The sequence below is a fragment of the Engraulis encrasicolus genome, chromosome 15 (genome assembly GCF_034702125.1).
Source record: "Engraulis encrasicolus isolate BLACKSEA-1 chromosome 15, IST_EnEncr_1.0, whole genome shotgun sequence".
NCBI lineage: Eukaryota > Metazoa > Chordata > Actinopteri > Clupeiformes > Engraulidae > Engraulis > Engraulis encrasicolus.
The window spans coordinates 8,290,558-8,314,557 of NC_085871.1; the positions used below are offsets into that span (position 1 = coordinate 8,290,558).

At 45.9% G+C, this 24,000-nt stretch overlaps 1 protein-coding gene across 5 annotated transcripts in view; it reads right to left on the bottom strand.

The window, feature by feature from the left end:
• Positions 1 to 24,000, bottom strand: part of pacsin2 (protein kinase C and casein kinase substrate in neurons 2) — a 59,492-nt gene that overhangs the window by 21,955 nt on the left and 13,537 nt on the right. For all 5 annotated transcript variants that reach the window (XM_063216951.1, XM_063216954.1, XM_063216952.1 and 2 more), the window contains exons 2-5: positions 15,063 to 15,146; positions 11,556 to 11,712; positions 10,137 to 10,195; positions 9,745 to 9,921 (exon numbers count right to left, since the gene is read on the bottom strand). In XM_063216951.1, coding sequence (XP_063073021.1) covers positions 9,745 to 9,921; positions 10,137 to 10,195; positions 11,556 to 11,712; positions 15,063 to 15,125 — 456 coding nt within the window. In that variant the 5' untranslated portion in view covers positions 15,126 to 15,146. The remainder of the gene's footprint in view (positions 1 to 9,744; positions 9,922 to 10,136; positions 10,196 to 11,555; positions 11,713 to 15,062; positions 15,147 to 24,000) is intronic.

Genomic DNA, 24,000 nt, shown 5'->3' on the forward strand with positions numbered 1-24,000 from the left:
CCTTATGTAGACCCCTTCAAAGAAGAGCTACTAGATATTTTCCCTTTGTGAGTGATCTTATCCATTCATGTGAGCCACAATCCGGTTCTTAGTGTCAGTGCTGTGAGATGCTTTATCACCACATTGAGTTAGCCAGCTCGGTAAGTACTGAGCACGCCAATAGGCTATCGCAGATGAAAGAAATGAATGGATGTTGCTCATGTCTGTCTCCACTTCAGATATGTCACACACACACACATCTATCCTTCTCAATGACGCATGCATGCACGCCGCACACACGCACGCCGCACACACACATAAATGTATCCTGGCAAGCACGTTATGACACAGCACAAGGTCATATTGCAGATCCATGACAGTGACTCAGACAATTCACATTCAGCAGGTCTCACGCACGCACACACACAGGCGCACACAGGCGCACACACACACACACACACAGGCGCACACACACACACACACACACACACACACACACACACACACACACACACACACACACGCACAGCTGACAGTGACTCAGCCAAGGACAGGGGAGGTGGTCAGGTCTGCCAAGACAGTCAGTGCTGCTCATCTGAAGCTAATAATAATAGCAATGTCATTAATTATCCTCTGAAAGCACCATCTAATAATGATGATACGCAAGACATGGCATTATGACCTACAACACTGATGTTATACAATATACAACACATATACAAGTTAAAACATTACTTAATAAACAATTCTATGTGGATTCGGTGGCATGCTTGTCTTCTCTCAAGTGTGTTTGCATGTGTATTTTTGGAGGTATACTGTATCAACGTTTTATCAAGTGATAACTTAATATATTAGGCAGTAGGCAGCTTAAGCTCCTGGTATTGTGATTTAAAGATACAGTGCCCTCCATAATTATTGACACCCCTGGTTGAGATGTGTTTTTTAGCTTCCAATTATTTTATTTTTTTTCTAAATAATATGGGACCTTAATGGAAAAAAAGAGAAAAATCCAACCTTCAATACAAGTGCATTTATTCAGTGGGGAAAAAATCCCACATAAAGAAATAATTATTTGACATCAAATAATGTGTGTCACAATTATTAGCACCCCTGGTGTTCATATTTTGTACAACCCCCTTTTGCCAACAAAACAGCACCTAATCTTCTCCTATAATGTTTCACAAGATGGGAAAAGACAGAAAGAGGGATCTTCAGCCATTCCTCTTTGCAGAATCTCTCTAAATCATCCAGAGACCTGGGTCCTCTCCTCTGTACTCTCCTCTTCAGCTCACCCCACAGGTTCTCAATGGGGTTGAGGTCAGGGGACTGAGAAGGCCATGGGAGGAGCTTGATTTTGTGTCTGGTGAACCATTTCTGTGTAGATTTGGCCATATGTTTAGGGTCATTGTCTTGCTGAAAGACCCAGTGACGACCCAGCTTCAGCTTTCGGGCAGAGGGCAACAGATTTTGATTTAAAATGTCCTGGTATTTCAAAGCATTCATGATGCCATGCACCCTAACAAGGTTCCCAGGGCCTTTGGAAGCGAAACAGCCCCACAGCATCACTGACCCACCCCCATACTTCACAGTGGGTATGAGGTGCTTTTTTTTCATGCGCATCTTTCGTGGTACGCCAGACCCACTTAGAGTGTTTGTTGCCAAAAAGCTCAATCTTGGTCTCATCTGACCAAAGCACACGGTGCCAGTTGAAGCCCCAATACCGCTTGGCGAACTCCAGACGCTTGCGTTTATGATTGTGAGTGAGGAAAGGTTTTCTCCGTGCATGCCTCCCAAACAGCTTGTTGGCGTGTAGACAGCGCCTGATGCTTGATTTGGAGACTTTGTGACCCCAGGATGCTACCATTTGTTGTAATTCTGTAACAGTGAGCTTTGGAGATCTTTTGATTTCTCTTACCATCCTCCTCACTGTGCGTGGTGGCAAAATAAACTTGGGTCCTCGTCCAGGCTTGTTTACCACTGTTCCAGTTGTTTTGAACTTCTTAATTATTCCTCTCACAGTGGATATGGGCAGCTGCAGTTGAGTGGCAATCTTCTTGTAGCCTCTGCCTGACCTGTGAAGGTCGACGCACATCTGCCTCACTTGTATGCTGTGTTCCTTTGTCTTTCCCATGTTTAAGAGTGGATAAGAGAAATGGCCTCGGTGTCACGTCATATTTATACCCCAGGGAAACAGGAAGTGATGAATTACTAATTAAATGTTCCTACATACTCTGGTAAACTTTGTAAACTACTGTAGCAATGACAGAAATGCTTCAATTATATTTATTTCCTGGGAATTGTTAAGGGTGCCAATAATTGTGGAACAGGTGATTTAATGAAAAATAATTATTTTTTAGTCAGGGATTTTTTTATTTTCTTACAATTCATTTGAGTTGAAGGCTACATTTTCCTACAATTTTCAGTGTGACAGTATTCTTCTGCAATAAACACTGAATTTATTTTAAGGCTTTTAACACATCTCAACCAGGGGTGCCAATAATTATGGAGGGCACTGTATATATATATTTTTTTGGTCTTTTTTTCCTTTATTTGATAGGACAGTGTGAGAGGTGGACAGGAAGCGAATTGGGAGAGAGACGGGGAGGGGTCGGCAAAGGACCCGGGCCAGGAATCGAACCCGGGTCAGCCGCATGGCAGGCGAGTGCCCTACCGGTTGGCCACGGCAGGGCCTCGGTACTGTGATTTAACAGCCACATCTTGTTGTATTGTGATATCATCAGCTGTCCTGATAACCCGATGATGGTGGTGGTGACATAAGGTGTGACTGAACCAAAGGATTGTCTAGTTGATTAAGATGCATCAAGCCCATACTTTTCTTGGATCCATGTGACGTCAGGTGAACGGCCCAATAGGAGAATTTTGGTTAGAAGATCTTTAGACACTTTAGGTTGAGAATAAGTTCCCTTAGCACTGTAGATCGGGGTAGTGCATATGTTGTGCAAGCCACCACAAAACACCACAGAAAGACAAGAAGAAGGAGGGGACAACGCCTCCTTAGGAAACCACACTTGAGCATACTCCTTTGCATTGGGACGGAGTTTAGGGTACCTTACTCCAGTGGTTCTTAACCTTTTTTCTTAACGCACCCCCTTACCTGAGCCCAAGACAACCCACGCACCCCCAACCCAAACTTCTACACGTGTACACGCACTAAAAAAGGACTCAAGTAATTAATTAAAATATCTCTTGTTTAAGACATTAATCAATACCTTAATGACTTTACATGGGGACCAAAACATGTTAAAACTTGGTTTTAATTTGGCCTAATTGTAATGTTCGCTACAGAATTTTGGTCACAACCTCAACACAAACAAAATTCTGCGCACCCCCTGAAATCTCTGGCGCACCCCCAGGGGGTGCCCGCACCACAGGTTAAGAACCACTGCCTTACTCTACTAGGTGATTCTTTGACTGAACCAAATATTTTCTAGGTCCTGCCTTTTCACAGTCTCTGACTGAACTACTTTTTAACCACAGTTGCCTAGCAACGTAACCAACAGAAGATATTTTGGAACTATGAAGCCAATACTAGATAACATACTTTTTTTTATCAGGAAGACTTCAGACAATGATTGTACAAAATTGGGAACTGTTCCAGGTGTTAGCTAGCAGCACTGTCCAAAAAAAGTATAACATTATCTTGCGGTGGCTTAACTTCCCTTTTCTTTTAAGACTAAAAGAGTGTAGTGCTTGAATTCATATCAACAGAAATGATCATTGTGAGCTGCTGAAGTTCAATATCGGGCTAAATCACCACAGCAATGATCAAATATTTATAATTTTTCAAACTTAGCGAGAACATAGCCTGAATTAACTGCCCAGTGCCCACTGTTGACAAATGTCTGAGTTCATTATTGCTCCAGACCAACCACAGCTATGAAACGTGTGCTTTCACTGCTCAAAAGAAATAAACTTGACTGAGCTATGTCAACATGTGTGGACCTGGTGTGTGTGTGTGTGTGTGTGTGTGTGTGTGTGTGTCTCCGCCTACTAGAATACATGGACAAAAAGAGCTATGCTGAAACATTTACAGTTTCAGTCGTCAAGAGAAATAAACTTGACTTGAGCTATGTCAACAGGTGAAAACGGTTCCATACACACAGCACAGCGAGTGTGCGAGTTTATGTGTGTGTGTGAGCTTATGTGTGTGTATGTGTGTGTGTGAGTTTATGTGTGTGTGTGTGTGTGTGTGTTGGAACATGGGGACAAAGGGCAACCTTGGAGAACGTCTCGTTCCATATCCGGTTCTCCGCCTGTCTATCGAGGCAGTGTGTGTGTGTGTGTGTGTGTGTGTGTGTGTGTGTGTGTGTGTGTGTGAGGAGTTTCTATAAATAGCACACATATAAAAAGGAGCAAAGAGTCCATGTGCCACACCAATGACAGCTAGGGAACGACCCAGTCATACAGTCCGAGAGCCTAGGCATCTGTGTCTGTGTGTGTGTGTATGTGTATGTGTATGTGTATGTGTATGTGTATGTGTATGTGTATGTGTATGTGTGTGTGTGTGTGTGTGTGTGTGTGTGTGTGTGTCATACCAATGCCTTCGAGGGAAGAACCCAGTCAAAATGTGGGTGTGGGTGTGCCATATGCCACAGACAACTAGGGCTGTGTGTGTCTGCGAGCAGTGTGTGTGTGTGTTTGTGTACACTGTTGACAGCTGGGGAAAGTCCTAGTTAAGCAGTAAGTGCATGCGCACATGTGTCTGTGTGTCTGTTCATCTATGTATGGGGTGTGTGCCTATAAATAGGACGTATATAAAAGGCTGGTAGATGGGCAGACGATCCTGAACAAGACGGGGAGTAGGTTAGAGATCACAAGCATCCATGTGGAGCGCTTATGCCTCTTTTCCCTTTTCTTGTAGGCCTACAGCTCGACCCGGCCGCCACTTTTTACTTTTCGATAGGGCACGACACAGCTCAATCGAAGAGCAAAAAGTGTTGGCCGAGACGCGCTGTGTCGAGCTGTAGGCCTACCAGAAAACCGGCAGTGGAAAAGAGGCAATAGTGAGTGACAGACAAGGAGAGTCCCAGTAATACAGTGTGTGTGTGTGTGTGTGTGTGTGTGTGTGTGTGTGTGTGTGTGTGTGTGTGTGTGTGTGTGTGTGTGTGTGTGTGTGTGTGTGTGTGTGTGTGTGTGTGTGTGTGTGTGTGTGTACCCGAGGGGACAGACAGAAGAGTGTATCAACAATATGCCAGCCACAGCACGCACACATGCACAGGACAGATTATCATACAAGGAACATTCTGTAATTGAGATACAGTAAGGGCAACACAACACACGCATACTCGCAACGGCAAAAAACTCCCAAAACATAGAGTACAAACAATGATATTGCAAATTTACACACATCCAATTCATACATTCAAACACTCACCAAGTCTTACATGAGCAGGCAAACAACAGACACAGTAGGCAAAAATCCGGCACGCACGCACGCACGCACACTACAAAAAGTCTTGCATACTGCAAACACGCATATACTGACAAATGGCACAGACAGACGGAGGGACAGATGGACAGACAGGCAGGCAGACAGGTCAGTATAAAGTATGCTTACAAAGGTCACATCAAGTCAGTCTAAAATGGCATGCAGGAAATTAAACAAATAAATAATGAGCCAAATGACACCTCTATTACGGGACGACCCCCTCTTGTCTCTTCCCTCTCTCGTCAGCCCATCGGAGGTCATGGTTTCAGCTGTGCTGCAGTCATTCAGTGCAGCACACAAATTCACATGGTGCCGCTACCCCCCCCCCCCCCCCCAATACACACACACACACACACACACACCTAACAAGCACCTAACACGCTCCTAACACACACCTAACACACACAACACAAACACATTCGATTTCTAGAGCGGAAATTAAATATGACACTGAAATATGAATCATTCAGACAATCTTCGCTAATGTAATTTCATTTAACTAGGCCATCATAGTTTTACAACAACAACATCAAACAGAATATCCCACCCCACCAGGCTGCAGCTTCCCCAAGCATATTTGTTGAGTATTGTGCATTTCTACCATTGTGTATTATTTCAGCTGTGCTACATTCCTTCCAGCACACCACTACTTCATACACCACATACAGGCAAAATGTGCCCTGCCCTCCTCCAATGCACAAACATGAACATAAAGAATTAACCTCAAGCCACAAACATAAAGAATACGCTCCCCTCACCGGCGTCCTCATGTTAGCAGTGTATTGGAGGTCATTTGGTACGTTTACATGAGGCATTTAAATCCGATTTAACTCACTTTAAATCTCATTAAAACTTAATTCCACTTTAAAAACATCATGTAAACACTTACCGAACAGGATTTAAGTTTATTCCGATTTAAACTTAAGTCCGATTAAAGTGGGTGGTTTATTCCTCTTTTAAATCCGATTAAACACGTTCCTCTGTCATGTAACCTTTTAATCAGAATTACAATAAATCCGGTCGTTCCACGCATGCTCGTTGACCACACGATGGCGCCAAGAGCCCGTGCTCTTTGTCAGTGAGAAAAAGATGGCGGCACTTCCTGTTGATTTTCACATGAAAGTTTTGCTTAATTTAAAGTCCCTAAGCGACTATAAATGTTGTGGCTTCCATATATTGATGTAAAAGTGCCCCAGGAAGTAATTAAGCACAACAAAGTTACTCCACATCACCCTTTCACCAGTTCGTTTTTCTAAGCTAGGAGGGTGCTAACTAGCATTTGAAAGAACCAGACCCAAAGGGGATTTTACCAGCCTTGAGTCCACTGAGGGAATTCATTTTCGGGCTGAAGATAAGCTTGTGTCCCAGTAGTTCCCCGGAGGTTTGGCGACCACGCCCCCACGCCTTATTTGGCTCACTCAGCACGTGCGTCCTCAGTCCAATCGCAATGCTTTATTTTCCCCAGACGTTTAATCGCATTTAAGTGAAATTGCCATGTATACACGTCGCAAAATAACTCTTAATCCGATCTACTTAAATCCGATCTATTAGATCCGATTCAAAAACATCATGTACACGTAGCAATTGTTTCAGCTGGGCTGCATTCACTTTGCAGCACACAGCTGCTCTGCACTAGATGCAGTTAATATATGCCCCCTCACCATACCACTGCCCCCCCTGCGGTACAGGCTATATGGTCCCCACTGCTCTAGATATCCCTCTATCCATCCGGAATACATGCCCCTACCACACCAGCCTTCATACCAGAGCAAGGTCTTGGAGTTCATGGCTACCTTGGGGTTGGGCAATTATTTTCATCTGCCTTTGGTTGAAGTTAAGTTATCTGCTCTCTCTAACACTTTTTTCAATATTTTTCTTCTCTCTTCTCTTTATTTTCTCTCAAGCACATTGAATGAGAGTTATGCATGGTAATGTGCTATAGAAATCTTGCCGCTATTGCTACAATGTATTGCAGTGACCCTGTCTGTTCGTCTGTGTCTGCCCCCATTGTGCTTCAGTTATCTACAGGGGGCGCCAAAGGCACCCTGAAATCATACAGATACTCATACACCTGGAATGTGTCACAATAAAAGTCTGAAGGATTATAGTGTATACATAATCGGAAAATAGTACGATACCGTTAATCTGAAGTAACAAAACTCATTGCCATTGTCAGTGGGCGTCATTTTGCGGAGCGGGCATTATCGAAAAACAGTTGCCTGCGGACGTTGAGAAAGCCCGTTCAAAGTGAACGGAAGCTCTCGCAACATTCTAGAGGGCCTTATAATAGCTAACAATAACACTTCGGGCCTCTGTGAAAAACTGGCACCTCAGAGAGAGAGGGGTGACCCACAGGACACAGCGGAAAGTCAATAAGCTGTGAAGATAAAGCAGGGGGGGTTTATGAGGCTGAGGTGGGGCTGGTGGTGGTGGTGGTGGTGGGCATGGGCTGTTATGTTGTACTGTGTTTGCCGTTCGCCTCGTTCCTTTGGTGACCAACCTTGCGGCCGTTCCACAGGTCACGATAACGACCGCAAGGTGAGAGGGAGACGTCAGTCAGTCTTGCGTCACACTCAGTAGAGCTAGATTACACACGCACACACACACACACCCATCATGAAGTACATACACACGTGACGCCATGTGCACACCCACGCGCAGCAGACTTACGACACATCACGTACGGATTCCACACAAGCATACATGTGCTTCATGCAACAGACACACGCGCACGCGCGCACACGCACACACCAGAAGGAGCATAAAACAGGTGTCTCCGCTATGGCTGCATTCCTCTCAGTCAGAGTAGATGTCAAAGAGGTTGAAATGTATGGCGTAATGATGCTAAGGTGAAAGTGAAACAGCTGTCCAGCCAACAGGACTACACTCATGAATACACACAAGCTCGCACGCGCACACACACACAAGCACGCACACACACACAGGCACGCACACGCACACAGGCACGCACACGCACACGCACACGCACACAGGCACGCACACGCACACACACACACACACACACACGAGAGTGCTACGTCATAAAACAGGTGTCCCAGCTGAGGGTGAATTCTTCTCAGAGTGGTGCGAGAGCTCTGCTGACGTCCATTACAGGCTTATGAGTGAGGATCCCCGCACCCCGCCACCTCCCCCTGCGCTGGGTAGTGGGGGGGGGTCATTGGGTTCTTTCCAGTACCCTAACTCCCGTCCTCTACAAGTGCTTGTGACCTCGTCTTGATGTCACAAGACGTCATCGATACAATGACAGAATTTTAATTCAATATCTTGCAAAGGTGCAACTGAAAGGTCATTCTCATTTGCATTTCTCATTTGCAATTGGGATGTTGAAAGGGGAAAAGTCCCACAAAAAGGATTGTGGCTAGGTTGACAGCGGGGAAACTTTATTGTTTTTTTTCTCCACTCCTGTGGTAAATGCCTTACAGAGGCAGTGTCCATTTTATGGATCTTCAACAGCTCATAAGGTGATGATGTTAAACAAAACTGTTACATGTGTAACAAGCATAATCAAGGCACGGAGGAGGGGAAGTGTGAGTGTGTGTGAGAGAGAGAATGTGTGTGTGTGTGTGTGTGTGAGAGAGAATGTGTGAGAGAGAGAGCGAGAGAGCGAGAGAGAGAGAGAGAGAGAGAGAGAGAGAGAGAGAGAGAGAGAAAGAGAGAGACAGAGAGAGAGAGATAGAGATAGAGAGAGATAGAGAGAGAAGGAGGGCAGAGTTTGTGAGAGGGAGACAGAATAAGAGAGTGACCAATAAAGAAAGAGAAGGCAAATGAAGGAAGAACGAGAAGGAAGAAGCGTTCTATTCACGGGAATCAGCATCTTGACCCAACCCCTACATTCCAATGAGAACTGTTCATATCACACACACGCCCATGCAGAAAATAGACTCCAGTTCTATTTTCCAGTTGCAACGTGCAGTTGTCCGGACTCCCCCTCGCAGGTCCATCCATGCACAGTGCTGACACCACGCTTTGGTGTGAAAGGAATAATCTGTTTCCATGTTTTCTAACCATGTCGGCCCGAGCACGGATATATGTGGACACGTTCCACCTACGCCTTGTGCTTGAAGTGTGAATGAGCTGTGCCTGTGTGTGTCTGTGACCCGTGCCTGTGTGTGTCTGTTACCCGTACGTCCTTAAGTGTCTTGGTCCAGGGTTTCCGTGCCTTGCCCTGGCCTCTGATCATGTATGTATGTATGTATGTATGTATGTATGTATGTATGTGTGTGTGTGTGTGTGTGTGTGTGTGTGTGTGTGTGTGTGTGTGTGTGTGTGTGTGTGTGTGTGTGTGTGTGTCTTACCTCCTTGAGTTTCTTGGCCCAGGGTTTCTGTGCCTTGCGGAAGCCGTCCTCGGCCTCCTTGGTCTCCTTGAAGCCGCCGATCATCTGCTTGTGGTAGGCGTCCTTCTGCCAGTTCTTCACCTTCTCAAAGTCCTCGCCCATCAGACTGGACTTCACGTCCATGTGCAGGTCGCTCACCTTCGCAGAGAGGGGGGGGGGGGGGGGGGGGGGGGGGGGGAGAGAAAAAGAGAGAGAGAAAAGATAATCATGCCAGTGTAGTGTGAGTGCAGTTGCAAGTGCAGTTTTTTCAGTTGAAAAACGCTTCTGAAAAAGAAATAATTAACTGGTCAGGAACACAAAAAAAAACCCTCCCAAATGTTTTATTGAATGTTTTTTCCCCCCAGGTGGCTTACCTTCTCTGCCTCCGTCATCACTGCATTCCACGCCTGCTCTAGGGTGCCGTACTGGGGGCCTGGGGGAGAGAGAGAGAGAGAGAGAGAGAGAGAGAGAGAGAGAGAGAGAGAGAGAGAGAGAGAGAGAGAGAGAGAGAGAGAGAGAATTAGAGAGAGAGAGAGAGAGAATTAGAGAGAGAGAGAATTAGAGAGAGAGAGAATTAGAGAGAGAGAGATGGTGAATCGATATGATATTTAAAATAATCACTTTAATTATCGGCCTCAATCAACAGGGCGTTACACAAGGATGCTTACACAAGAATACTCCTCTCCCTCTCCTAATGCGAATATTTGGTTATTTTAGCTGTCCGTAAACAGGAACATGTCATGCTTCACATCTAAAGCGCAAATATCTTGTGCTTCACATCTGCAAGAATGGGCTCGGGAATAAGAGAAACAATGGAAATATCTGACCTCTGCAGGTTTGCAAAGACCCAAATGCACTTCTGATGCTCTGTGCGCCAGAGGCATTTTGTATTGCTGTCCATTACTTTCAGACATTTTATAAGCATGTGTTTCACCTGAAAGCCACCCCTCCCATACATACATACAATGCAATGAGGACGCAATTCTGGGCCCTCCATCTTCCTAGGCCCGGGACAACCGACCACTTTGTCCCCCGGTCGGCTTCCCTGTGCGTTATAGTACGTATATCTGAACAATTTACAGTGATTCATGCACTATATGTCTGTATGGTTGGAATGTGTGTGTGTGTGAAGCATATGGTTTGTGAGAGAGAAGAGACACTGTGTCGTTGAGGAGTTCAGGCACAGCCATGGGTCTCAGCCTGGCTACAGCCTGTACTGTAAAGCACAGTCATATTTTTTACGAGTGTGCATTGGTGTGTGTCTCTGTGTGTATTGGTGTGTGTCAGGGTGTGTTTGTGTGTGTGTGTGTGAGCACTGATGTATGAAGGGGTGGCTCTGTGTGTGTTTGTGTCCGTTGAGAGTGTGCGTGGGTGTGTGCGTGTGTGTACATCTTTATTGGGTGTGTAAGCGTCTTTTTCGATGAATTGTCTTCAGCACCTAACCCATTTGTTGAGCTGTTGTCCATAAGCTGTGTGTGTGTGTGTGTGTGTGTGTGTGTGTGTGTGTGTGTGTGTGTGTGTGTGTGTGTGTGTGTGTGTGTGTGTGTGTGTGTGCGCGCACGCGCGCGCATCTTTGGAGTTGTCTCCAGCGCTTGGCCCACTCGTTGAGCTGCTGTGCATAGGTCTTTTGTCTGTCTGTCTGTCTGTGTGTGTGTGTGTGTGTGTGTGTGTGTGTGTGTGTGTGTGTGTGTGTGTGTGTGTGTGTGTGTGTGTGTGTGTGTGTGTGTGTGTGTGTGTGTGTGTGTGTGTGTGTGTGTGTGTGTGTGTGTGTGTGTGTGTGTGTGTGTGTGTACCTTTGTCGATGAGTTGTCTCCAGCGCTTGGCCCACTCGTTGAGCTGCTGTGCATAGGCCTTCTCTATGCGCGCCCTCTCGTGGATGCAGTTCATCAGGTCATTGCACAGCCGGTTGCCATCGTCCACACGTCGCACTGTACGCTTGTAGTTACCCACCTGCCCAATCACACACGCAGAACAGAGTACAGATGTTAGACATTACAACGAGATGGTACCAGAGATTCTTTAAGTATATAGAGATATGCCAACATAATAGGTTTCTATGGGCACCTAACGTGACCAGGTTCCGGTCTGCCTAAAGGGGCGTGTCATAATGCTCCTAGCATTGAATAGAACAGTCCTTCGGTCTAACCTGGTTCTCACTCACGAAGTGTAACGAAGATGCACGAAGCACTAGGGGTCTCGCGAGAGCCAGGCTACTTCCGGTCTGCCTAAAGGGGGATTTCCCCCCCTCCCCCTTGCAATAATAGAACCCGGAAACAATGGGCCAATGGAACCTCTCTCTCTCTCTACTCTCTCTGATGGTACTAGTTACCTTTTTCTCAAGTAGCTCCTGAATAAGGGCTGGATTAACGCACATGCTAAATATGACTGCAGCCTAGGACCCCCACCTACCAGGGGGCCCCAGTTGGCCAAAGGAGGAAAAAAATCAACATAATTGGAGAAATGTGGCAAGATAAGGTGTTTTTTCTGCCGTGTCAGGTAGAGTTTTTTAGTCTCATTAATTCTCCTCTTGGTTTGGAATTATGACGTCGCCTATGTAATTTCGTTAAGAAATGCGTCTTCCATGGGGGCGTACAGCAACCTGTAGCAACCTAGGAGCCCCAAGCCCTCTTAATCCAGCCCTGCCCTTAACACACGTCGTTCAATCAGTGACTATTACGATGTTCCAGTGGTGAGTCACTGGTACCAGCCAATTTATAACAGTGTCAGTGTCTGGGGTTATGGCAGTGTCTTAAAGGGGTATGCCACTATATTGGGGCTTACAGTTAAAATCGTTGGCCAAGGTTTATAAAGGTGGTAAAGTGTCTTATTTTTCATGTAAGCCGTTGTCTTGCTTTAAGACAAGTTAAAAGATGCTACATGCTACAGGGATCCATTGACTTTCACTAGCTTAGCGACATACTCCCTCTTTTAACTTGTGTTGAAGCAAGACAACGCTTAACATGAAAAATAAGACACTTAACCACCTTTATAAACCCCAGCCAACGATTTGTAATCAAAATAGTGGCATACCCCTTTAAGGGGTTAAATCAATTGCCATACACACAAATCCACCTCTCTAATTTAAGGAGAAAAACCTAGAAATCAGATGAGCGAAAAAATGAAAAAAAAAGTTCCAAAAGTGAAATGCTGACAAAAAAGGACAAGTGGTTTGGGACACCAGAGAGGGAATACCGTAGGCTCCATGTCAAGCTGTGACAACACAGTGATTTCATATGACACACATGGACTATACATCAAACATAAGCCATTACAAGAATAATGATGCCTCCATCAATAAACCAAACCAAACCAAAGACTCTAGCGGCCTGGGTAGAGGAGTTGAGAGCTAATACAGCTTTTGGTTCAACATTTTATAACCCCATGCTTAGCAACCATAATTGCATAACAGCAAATGGCATCCTTGCTGCAATACACAAACACTTCCGTGAGTGACCCTGTTTAGTGTGTGTGATGGTAACTTGGCCCCGAAACTCCTTGACCTGAGTTTAAACAATAGCCAAGCAAGCCATTGTGTGAGCTTTCCAAATAACCACTAAGCACATAAGCCTCTTAAATAGATGTTTTTTTCCACCTTCAAAATAATCTTAGCAAAATTGTTTCAGTGCCTGATCTGATCTTGTAACAGTGTGAAAGGCACTTGAACCACTCAACACAAGTATGGAACAGCGGCCTCTCTCGCTCTCTCTCTCCATCTACTTGTATCTCTCTCGCTCGCTTGCTCTCTAGGGATGCACCGATACCGATACTGATATCGGTATCGGCTCCCGATACTGCTCATTATACTCGTACTCGTACTCGTCAAGCACTTGCCGATACCAGCTACGAGTACTACTATTACTCAAAACAATTCAAAATCTTATCATGTTCTGTGGACTTGAAATCAGCATGGAAAAAAGTGCCACCTCATACATTTACTAACATTTACATCTACATGGAAATGGACAATAAAAATATCACAGGCGGAAAAAAACAAGGCCATGCATTTATTTTCATTGTATTTTGGTGGTAAAAGGTATCGGTATCGGTACTCTGTATCAGCAAGTACACACATTAATGTACTCGTACTTGTTTCGGTTTTCAAAAAAGTGGTATCGGTGCATCCCTATTGCTCTCCCTTTCTCGCTCTAGTTTAAATGGTGGGAATTGTAATAGAACAATTACAAAGTGTTGCTTTAAGCCACACTCTTCCAGCAGGACTACTGCACTTAATCTAAAGGACAGACACTTCACGTCTTATCGCAAACCACTACGATGCACTGCAGCACGCTTTTCGAGCATGCCCAAGATAACATAAGCGGTCCATCCATTACAAACAAGTTGCCTGGATCATCAAAGAGGTTCAAGATACCGTGTGTCACTGCCACACACATCATGCTTGAACTGAGCATGAATGTGATTGGATATCCTAAAAGGTCAAAGGTCATCCCCCTTTGTGTACATGAAAGGTCACTGCCTTCTGAACACCACACTAGATTCAACATCATAATGTTTGATGTGGGGAGGAAACCAACTGAGGCTCATGTTTAGAAAATGTAGACATTGATTTGGTTCGGTAGACGTAGATTCGGTTGCCGCGAATCACGTCAGAGCTCATTAAAATATTGCTAACTGAAGTTTAACTTCTTTGTTGGTGCCTTTGACACACCAAAAAAAAAGTTTTTGCCACTCATCACGATTGCTCCTCTATACCAAGTACTCCACCGCCATTGCAGCTTTTGCAGTGTGTTCCTACGTTGTACATGGAACATAATGTCCTGAAAACTATACAAAAAAAGTTCCTCTTCTGATTGAGAATGTACATTAACTGTGTGTGTGTGTGTGTGTGTGTGTGTGTGTAGCTGAACTGTCTTTCATTTAAAGTACAGAGCAAGAGAGAGAGAGAGAGAGAGAGAGAGAGAGAGAGAGAGAGAGAGAGAGAGACAGAGACAGAGACAGAGAGAGAGAGAGAGACAGACAAACAGACAGAGAGAGAGAGAGAGTGAGAGAGAGTGTGAGAGAGACAGAGAGACAGAGAGAGACAGATAAGTGTAGGCAGCAGAGAGTGTAGGCAGCAGACAGTGAAAGATCAAGAGAGAGCATCTGTCACAAGAGGATATTAAATGTATAAAGCATGGCTAATGAGGCATGACACCTGTCTGGGTGCCCATGTTGCTGTGTGTGTGTGTGTGTGTGCGTGCGTGCGTTTGTGTGTGTGTGCGTGTGTGTGTGTGTGTGTGTGTGTGCGTGCGTGCGTTTGTGTGTGTGTGCGTGTGTGTGTGTGTGTGTGTGTGTGACTGTACCTCCCAAAAGCTGTCACTTGAGAGTGAGACGTCGGTCAAGGAGTCATTGTATGTGCCAGACATGGCTGCTTCCCTCTAGCTCCTCTGGAAACACACAGAAAAGAGAGAGAACACACTTAATACTTAATACAATATCACTTCATCACTAGTCAGTACTATCCATCAAAACCTTTCACACAATGACGTTGTATAGGTTGTGGTGGATTATTTTTGTCATACGGTGACAACAAATTCCAGCATCACACATGCTGACAGTAGATGGGTCAATGACGTTTTAGTCCCCCCCCCCCAAAAAAAACACCACCCATATACGTTTCCTGGATGTGTACCCCAGCTTTAGCAAATTACATTTCTATAATGGATACAGGCTCAAAACAACTCATTGCATGTTTGGGAGTCAAACTACTGTACTTGTACTTCACAATAGGCAGCACTGTGATGAACACGGCAGTTGGGCTTAATCATTTCCAGTGATTCCTACTACAGTAACTATAGGCAGTCATGGGTGAGCGGTTAGGGCGTCAGACTTGCATCCCAGAGGTTGCCGGTTCGACTCCCGACCCGCCAGGTTGGTGGGGGGAGTAATCAACCAGTGCTCTCCCACATCCTCCTCCATGACTGAGGTACCCTGAGCATGGTACCGTCCCACCGCACTGCTCCCCATGGGGCGCCACTGAGGGCTGCACCCTTGCACGGGTGAGGCATAAATGCAATTTCGTTGTGTGCAGTGTGCAGTGTTCACTTGTGTGCTGTGGAGTGCTGTGTCACAATGACAATGGGAGTTGGAGTTTCCCAATGGGCTTTCTTTCACAATTCTTTCACAATTATAGCTTGAAAAAATTAACTGTTTATGTCGCCCATAACATTGCATTGCACCTTGCACATGATCCATCATAGACGTAACATACTGAAGGGGGACACTTATGTTTGATACTAGTTGGCCAGGGTACAGTCGGATAATGCCGACAAAGTTCAGACACCAGGTGGCATGACGACAGCTAATAAATTAATTAGTCATTGGTAATTAATATACTGCAATGAATATGCTTCTAAGATAATCCCCTTAATTAAAATAAAATCCAAACAATAGCGGAATTAGCTTTGGTTGCACCGCCCCGACGTGTGCTACTACGAAAACGTTGTTGACCCCTCTACAAACGACCTTGTCTTGCCTTTAACTGAGTGGTAACTACAAGGTCCACTCCAGACACCACCTGTGCACCAACACAATGAGGGCTGAAACACTGTGTGGACATTCTGGCTTGTCCTTCAGCCGGTCAGTTGTTAAGTTTCCATGCCAACCAGGCGCCAACACTCCATGACACCGCTCCATCTGGGTGCTACAGTGTGTGAGTGTGTCTGTGTGTCCAGCATGGTGATACATTGGTTGGCTGGTGCATGTGTGTGTGTGTATATACACGTGTATGCTACATAGTGCGTGTGCGCGCATATGAATGCGTCCAGCTGGGTGAAACATTAGTTGGGCGGTGTGTGTGTGTGGGTCCAGCTGGGTGTTACATTTGACCTACAAAATGTGTGACCACTCAGTGTGACTCTTAGTAACCCCAAACAACACACATACGCACACAATGTAGCACCCAGCTGGACACACACACGCACACGCAATAGTGTCCAGCTGGACACACACCAGCCACGCACGCACGCACGCAGAGAACTTTCCTTCACAAACAAACTCATCATCCGCTCTTAAACACACTCTTTTTCCATCTCTCCCTCTGTCTCAAACACACACACACACACATGATCTCTTTCCCTCTTCTCGCCCTCTATCAAACACACACTCCATCTCTCACCCTCTTACACATAACACCCACATGACCCCTGTACTGCATGTGTAGGCTTCACTGTCTGTGTCTGTGTGTGTGTGCGCGTGTGTGTGTGTGTGTGTGTGTGTGTGTGTGTGTGTGTGTGTGTGTGTGTGTGTGTGTGTGTGTGTGTGTGACCCCTACGTGACCTTTGGGGAGGGCCCTCTAAGGCGTCTTTATCCTGCTGCCCACAAGTGAGCGCGCACACACGCACACACACACGGCCTCCCAGGGTTACACTACGCTACAGCGGGGGGAACTCATACTTTCCACGATTTAGCAGCTCCGCATGTCACACACACACACACACACTCTATGCTCACTCACTGCACACACTATGCGCACTCACTGCACGCACACGCACTATTGTTTGCCATGTACTACACATAACTACACACACTCAAGCAGTCTGTATCACCCACCATGTGAAATAACAGTGCACAACCCAACATGTCACGCATTGCACACGAGCCAAACACACACATCGGCAGAGAAATGAGCAAGAGAGCAGAGGTTGAAAAAGCAGAGAGAAGCATGCACAACTCCAGTGATAAGAAGAACGAGAAAAAGAGGAAGGAATCCATACTTATGTTGTTGCTCAGTGAGCTTACACAAGTCTACACAAACTGTCCTGCATGTGTGTGTGTGTAACTGATTTAGTGAGGTGAAGTGAGTGTGAGCGCATGCACGCGCACGCACGCACACGCACACAGCGTGTAACCTTGGAAACCAGCATCACACACCTCTGACTAAGACACACACACACGGCTGTAAGTGACTAACAAACACACTCACTTCACCTCACTAAATCAGTTACACACACACACACACACACACACACACACACACACACGCACTGACTAATCGGTGACAAACATATTGACCACTAAAAGTGTCTCTGATACTCATTTGGAGTCTACTATAGAGGCAAGCTGTATGCTGCAAGCAGTTAAATATAAATATAATGTTACTAAGCATTTATGTCAACTTCCGCTACGCACACACGTACACACGCACGCAAGCAAATATTTGGTTGGGAAACCTGAGTAAGTGTGTGTGTGTGTGCGCGTTAGAGTTCCCACATTCCTCATCGCTCAGGCATTTCATTTCTCCATGCAGAGCTGATCTCCACAAACACACACACACACACGGGATAAATCCGGTGCAAGTGTATATAGGCTTAATTACACTGTTGCACTCACAGCAAAGTCTGTGTGTTTGAGGGAGGGGGGGTGCATGAGAGGTACAGAGATCGGTTCATTACCAATTGTGAGTGAATTCATTGTTTGTGTGTGTGTGTGTGTACAGATCTAGAATGTATTTCTAGAGCTACAGGTAGCTGTGTGTGGTATTATTACATCCGTGTGTGTGTGGTGTATGCATGCAAAATATAGCCTGGCATGTTAATATAAAAAAATGAGAGAGAGAGAGAGAGAGAGAGAGAGAGAGAGAGAGAGAGAGAGAGTGAGAGAGAGTGTGAGAGAGACAGAGAGACAGAGAGAGACAGATAAGTGTAGAGAGAGAGAATGAATGTGTGTGCATGTGTGTGTGTGAGAGAGAGTGTGTATGTGACCACCCGACTTTCAGCTAAACACTGTGGAGGACGTTTCCGTTCCATTTTGGACCCATGTCACACAGCTGAACACACACACACACACACAACAGAGGCTTCTCTGTCCCTCTTTCCCTCTCTGTATCAACATCCCTTCTCCTCGCTTTCACATCCTGGGACACCCCCCTCCCTCCTTCTCTCTCTCTCTCTCTCTCTTCTCCTCCATCTATTGCTCTCGTTCCCAGCCTTCATCCCTGCTTCCGATCCATTTCTCCCAGTGCTGTGCCCAACCCTCCAGACCGGCCTGGGCCTGGCAACAGAGAACTGTGCTCTCCATCCGGCCCAATCAGAGAGACTGGATAATATGTATTATTATACTCCTAGAATCCCAATAGTACTGCTTTCAGCCTGGCCAGAATGGTGTAGGAGGACCAGTTACGTTCAGAACTAAAGTACTTACCTGCGACCAATTTGCAGTCATACCAAGCTCTGCCCTTTTCCGCACGTGACAGTGCGTTAACTAGGCTGAACCTACTGACGTCCACGTCGTCATCACGGTTCGCGGAGAAAAAAAGCAAGCATTTTTCGGTTTGCATTGCGAACTTGCTGTGTGAAGATGTCGGCTGGTTAGGTGCGGGAACGGACAACCGCATGGTTCAACTTCTCAGAACGTCTGAATGGGCAACTTGAGATGCAAGATGAGCCGGGGCAGGCATGGCCTAACAGTTAAGGCAGTGGTCTTAAGATCACAGGGTCGCAGCAGGTTCAAATCCCACCCTTACCTCTCTCTACACCCACAACCATCCATGGCTGAAGTGTCCTTGAGCAAGGCACCTTACCCCACATTGCTCCAGGGACTGTAACCAATACCCAGTAAAAAAATAACTGAGTCGCTTTGGATAAAAGCATCAGTGAAATGTAAAGTAATAATTTAAAGCTGGAGCATTCAGCTCTGGCTCTCCTTTATTTGGAGGCAATTGGGGAAGAAACGCTAGTTAAAAGTTCAAAAGTTAGTGTAAGGACAAATGTAAGATAAGATTTTCTCACACTTTGCCATAACAGAGGCAAACCCTAACAGCCTTTAGTGGTCATATCTTTCGGGAAGCACACCTTATCGCAAGTTCTTTTCGCAACTTGACAACATTTCCAGAAGCGGTCCAGTTGCCTACAACTGAATTCCTTTGACTACGATGACCTGGATGAATGAGAATCATCACTGTCTAAATCTAAAGATGTCTAATCAAAGGACTTATCCATGGCCAGCACATTGAATTGCTTTTGTGTATGAAATGCGCTATACAAATAACATTGCGCCTTGCCTTGCCAGTCCACAGATCATACGCTCCAAAGACTATAATTCTAACTGTGCACCGTGTAATGGTAAAAAAAAACCATCAGTGTTGATGTGGCAAAACAGAGCAGTCAGTCTCTGGCAGCTGGTTTTTAGTAACTGGTGATGATTAGGATAATCTAACTAATTATTCTTACTGTCAGTATAACGCCGTTACAATTTCATACACTCCGTTACTGCACGTTACTGTTTGGGTAGCCTATGCGTCGTCACCCTATTACCAAAACCTCTCCATACGGTCATATGACCACGTTCGCCGCTGCCATCCACCCAGTAGAAGTCAGAAAGAGGGACAGAATGAGTGTGTGTGTGCTGCTTGGTGAACAGTGTTTGTCTGATCCCAGGATTATTGCGTTTGCGTCCGGATAGGTGGCTACCTGCATCACCGGGGGCTGAATGGAGGGAGCGCAAGCTAACATTACCAGAACCACTCTCACATAATTCCTCCACCAATAGGACTACCTGACACTACGACTGCATTCGCCACTACTGCCGACTCACTTGAGATCGGATAAAGTCACCGAATGAGTTTCAATGTGTGTGTGTGCTTAGAGAACATCCTTGCTTCGCATGTCGGCATCACTGCCTTCGGAAGTTTCGCCGCGGTAAACAAAGAGTGCTCGTCCGATCATTATCCTCCTCGTGAGATAAAAACTGTCCTTCAGAGTCAGAATAGGCAAATAACATGCTCAGAACTTCATCATGATTCAACTTCTCACTAACCACGATGAAATAGCTCGCTGATAGTTCGCTGATAACCACACAAACTCTACTCGCACGCTTCGAGACAAAGACGCAAAGTGGCTACTTCCGCATTTTGTGGTCGCGTCTTTTACTGCTTCACGACTCTGTGAACTACAAAATGACGTAATCGTAGTCTTGTCAGAGACAGTTTAGATAGAAAATCTCTAGTCTTGTTTGAAAGCAGTGGTGGAACAATTGCACACCGGGCCCCAGGGCAAGGCACTTATCGGGCCCCCTATACAGCTCTACCAAGCTCACAAGGGCCCCCGCCACCAATACGGGAGGGCCCTGGGCCCAGGGGCAAGTGCCCTGCTCGCCCTCCCTACAGCTCCGCCCCTGTTTGAAAGGATAGCATTTAGTAATAATTAAAATGTAAATACTACATTTAGTAGTAATTTAAAGTTGGATTTAACATGCACATTTTCAGTTGAATTTAAATAAGCCTATTAAAATGTGTTATTTTCTTTTATAAAAAATGAATATATAGGCCTATATATTGTCCATCCAGTGGCTTTGGTTTATTATGTTGCAATAAATTGTTTGTATCGTTACCTGTCTTTACCGTCCTTCTCTAGGCCTATGTGGTTTATGAAACATGGTCGGGGGGCGAGTAACGCAATAGTTACTTTTACTGGTAACTAGTTACTTTGATACCGGAGTAACTCAGGAAGTAACTCAGTTACTTTTTTGGAGAAGTAACTAGTAACTAGTAACTAGTTACTTTTTCAAAGTAACTTGCCCAACACTGATAATGAATGAGAGCGACACTTGGGGGGGGAGTGTTTTTCTGTGTGTGAGTGTGTGTGTGTGTTTGTCTCAGGTGAGCTGTGTCAGCACTTCTGGCTGCTGCATCTTTAGTCAGCAGCTCAGCCTAGTGCTCCACTCAGCTCTCCAGACGCCGCGCACGCACACGCACACAGCGATGGGAATTTAATATTTCATTTACCAATACGCATAGGGGCACACATACACACAGCCAGGAGAAACACATCCTCCCACACACACACACACACACACACACACACACACACACACACACAATACATACGCACACCATTCACACAGAGATGAGGCTCTACCAATACCCAGCCCTAGCGTTAACTCTGTTGCAACTCTATTGTCACAGCATGAGGGGAATACTAGAGCAGCGTAAAACCCTCTTGAGTTAAGTAAGGATGCCTGTCTGCCCTGGATGTTGCTGAGTGTGCAGCATGGGAGGAGCCCCAAAGGTTCAGCTGACTCCACGCTTGGCCGACTCCACTGCACCGCTCTGCAGGGCCGCTGACACCTTTTGGCCGGGTCCGGGACAAAGTCACCTGATAGCACCCCCCACCCCCACTTCCAATCAAGACATGAAATGGGGGGACACGATTCTATGCCTCTCCAGTCCACTCCCTGGGCTCTGGACGACTGCCCTTTTGTCCCACGATTGGCTGCCTGCATTGCTCTGCACGACGCTGCACTCAACGCTTCCTGAACTATGGGAACAGCCAGGAGAGAGAGAGAGAGAGAGAGAGAGAGAGAGAGAGAGAGAGAGAGAGAGAGAGAGAGAGAGAGAGAGAGAGAGAGAGAGAGAGAAGGGAGGGAGTAAGAGAGTGATAATGAGACAGAGAGGGAGGGAGAGAGCGAAGGAAGGATGGTTGCTCACCCACCCCATGACTCCTGACTACAGGCACGCATAAACAACAACAGCAACAACAACAACAACAAAGCAGCGGAGGTACACAAGGCTATTGTGAGGATCCAGGACTGTGTTTACGGGTTTCTCCCCCTCTCTCTGCACGTGCGCGCACACACACGCGCGCGCGCGCGTACACACACACACACACACACACACACACACACACACACACACACACACACACACACACACACACACACACACACACACACACACACACACACACACACACACACACACACACACACACACACGGTTTAATAGTTTGCAATGAATGTTATTTCGTATTGATTCATTTTGCTGAGCTTAGGTATGGCCGTGGCTCAAATGACTAAGAGACCCAGTTGAGGTACCGTTACTCCAGGGACCCGTGTTCGATTCAATCCCGTACAGCCCGAAAATTACTAAAAAGGTATTCGCCATAGCTGGATTGTTTTGTAAATAGACCAATGTTTGTATACGTGGTCAGTCACCTGGTTTCATTTGGGTGTGGGGGTGCTTTGAATAGATTTGATTGCCACCACTGTATGCATGTGTGTGTGTACGTAATGTATTGTGTGTGAGCAAGCTGTTGTTCTGTTCTCTGTGGGAGTTCACAATGGGCCAGAGTAAACAGGAAAATGTATTGGGGAAAGCAGCAGGTCAACAGAACAGCAGTGTCCACTGTGAGAGAATAGCGGTCATCTTTCTGGACAAAATGGCCCCCTGTAGCTATTGTAGCGGTGGCATTCACATACAAAATGAAAACATTTGCCATCGTCATAATTCAGTGCTGTCCTGCTGTGCACACCGTGACAGCTGTCCATTTGCTGTATTCCTACTCCCACTTCCCAGTTTGAATGACTTTCTGCAACTAGCCTAGAAAAAATCTCTTCAACGATCATAATAACCAAATACTATATGTGGATTAAAATTCCAATCCAACGAGAGGGCATGATTCTGTATGCATCCCAAGGCAACATTTTGTCCAATGTTGCACACATATCCAGACGATTAAATAAATCTTTATACACCTTTTATTTTGCAGCAGAAGTTGTCAGTTCGGCATAATATGAACTTTACAAAAAGGTGTTTTGTGACTCACTCCACAGCCAGGCACATTGGCAACATCCACACATTGCCCATGGTGAGGCAAACACCCTAAAAAGTGGGTAAAAAGCTTTGTGGAAAACAGAACAGTGCTGGATGCTTGTCTGGGGCCCTACCTCCTCTCCTCTCCTCTCCTCGCCTGGCCTCAACAATCGCAGCCCTGGAAACAACGGAACACTGAACTCTCGGCTAACACCTAGAACACTCTGCACTGCTCCACACACAGCTTTTGTTTGGGTGTTTGTTTGTTTGTGGGTGAGTGCATCTGTTTGTGTGAATGTGTGTGAATTAATGGAAATGGTTGCAAAGGCCAGTGAGGGAGTACCAGCTGATTTTCAGTGGCCAAAATGAACAGCACTCATTGAGCCGATGCTGCTCCCTTGCTCAGTACACACACGCCTAATGCTCTACAGAGCATGCGTTTGTTTATTTCTTTGTGATGATGCATGCATGTCTGCCAGGGATTTATGTGTATTGATGTGGAGGCTGGTTGTCAATCAGCAGCTGATCTTCACTGACCAAAACAACTGATGCAGACTACCCTGCTCTTCTGAACAGCAGAGCGCAGATCAGAGCACACACACGCACACACATGCACTTAACGCTAGTGGCCTTCTACTCTCTAGCTATCTGTTTACATAGCCTCTTACCCCTGATAGGTCAAGCTGAGAAACAAATTACATACTGTGAAGAGA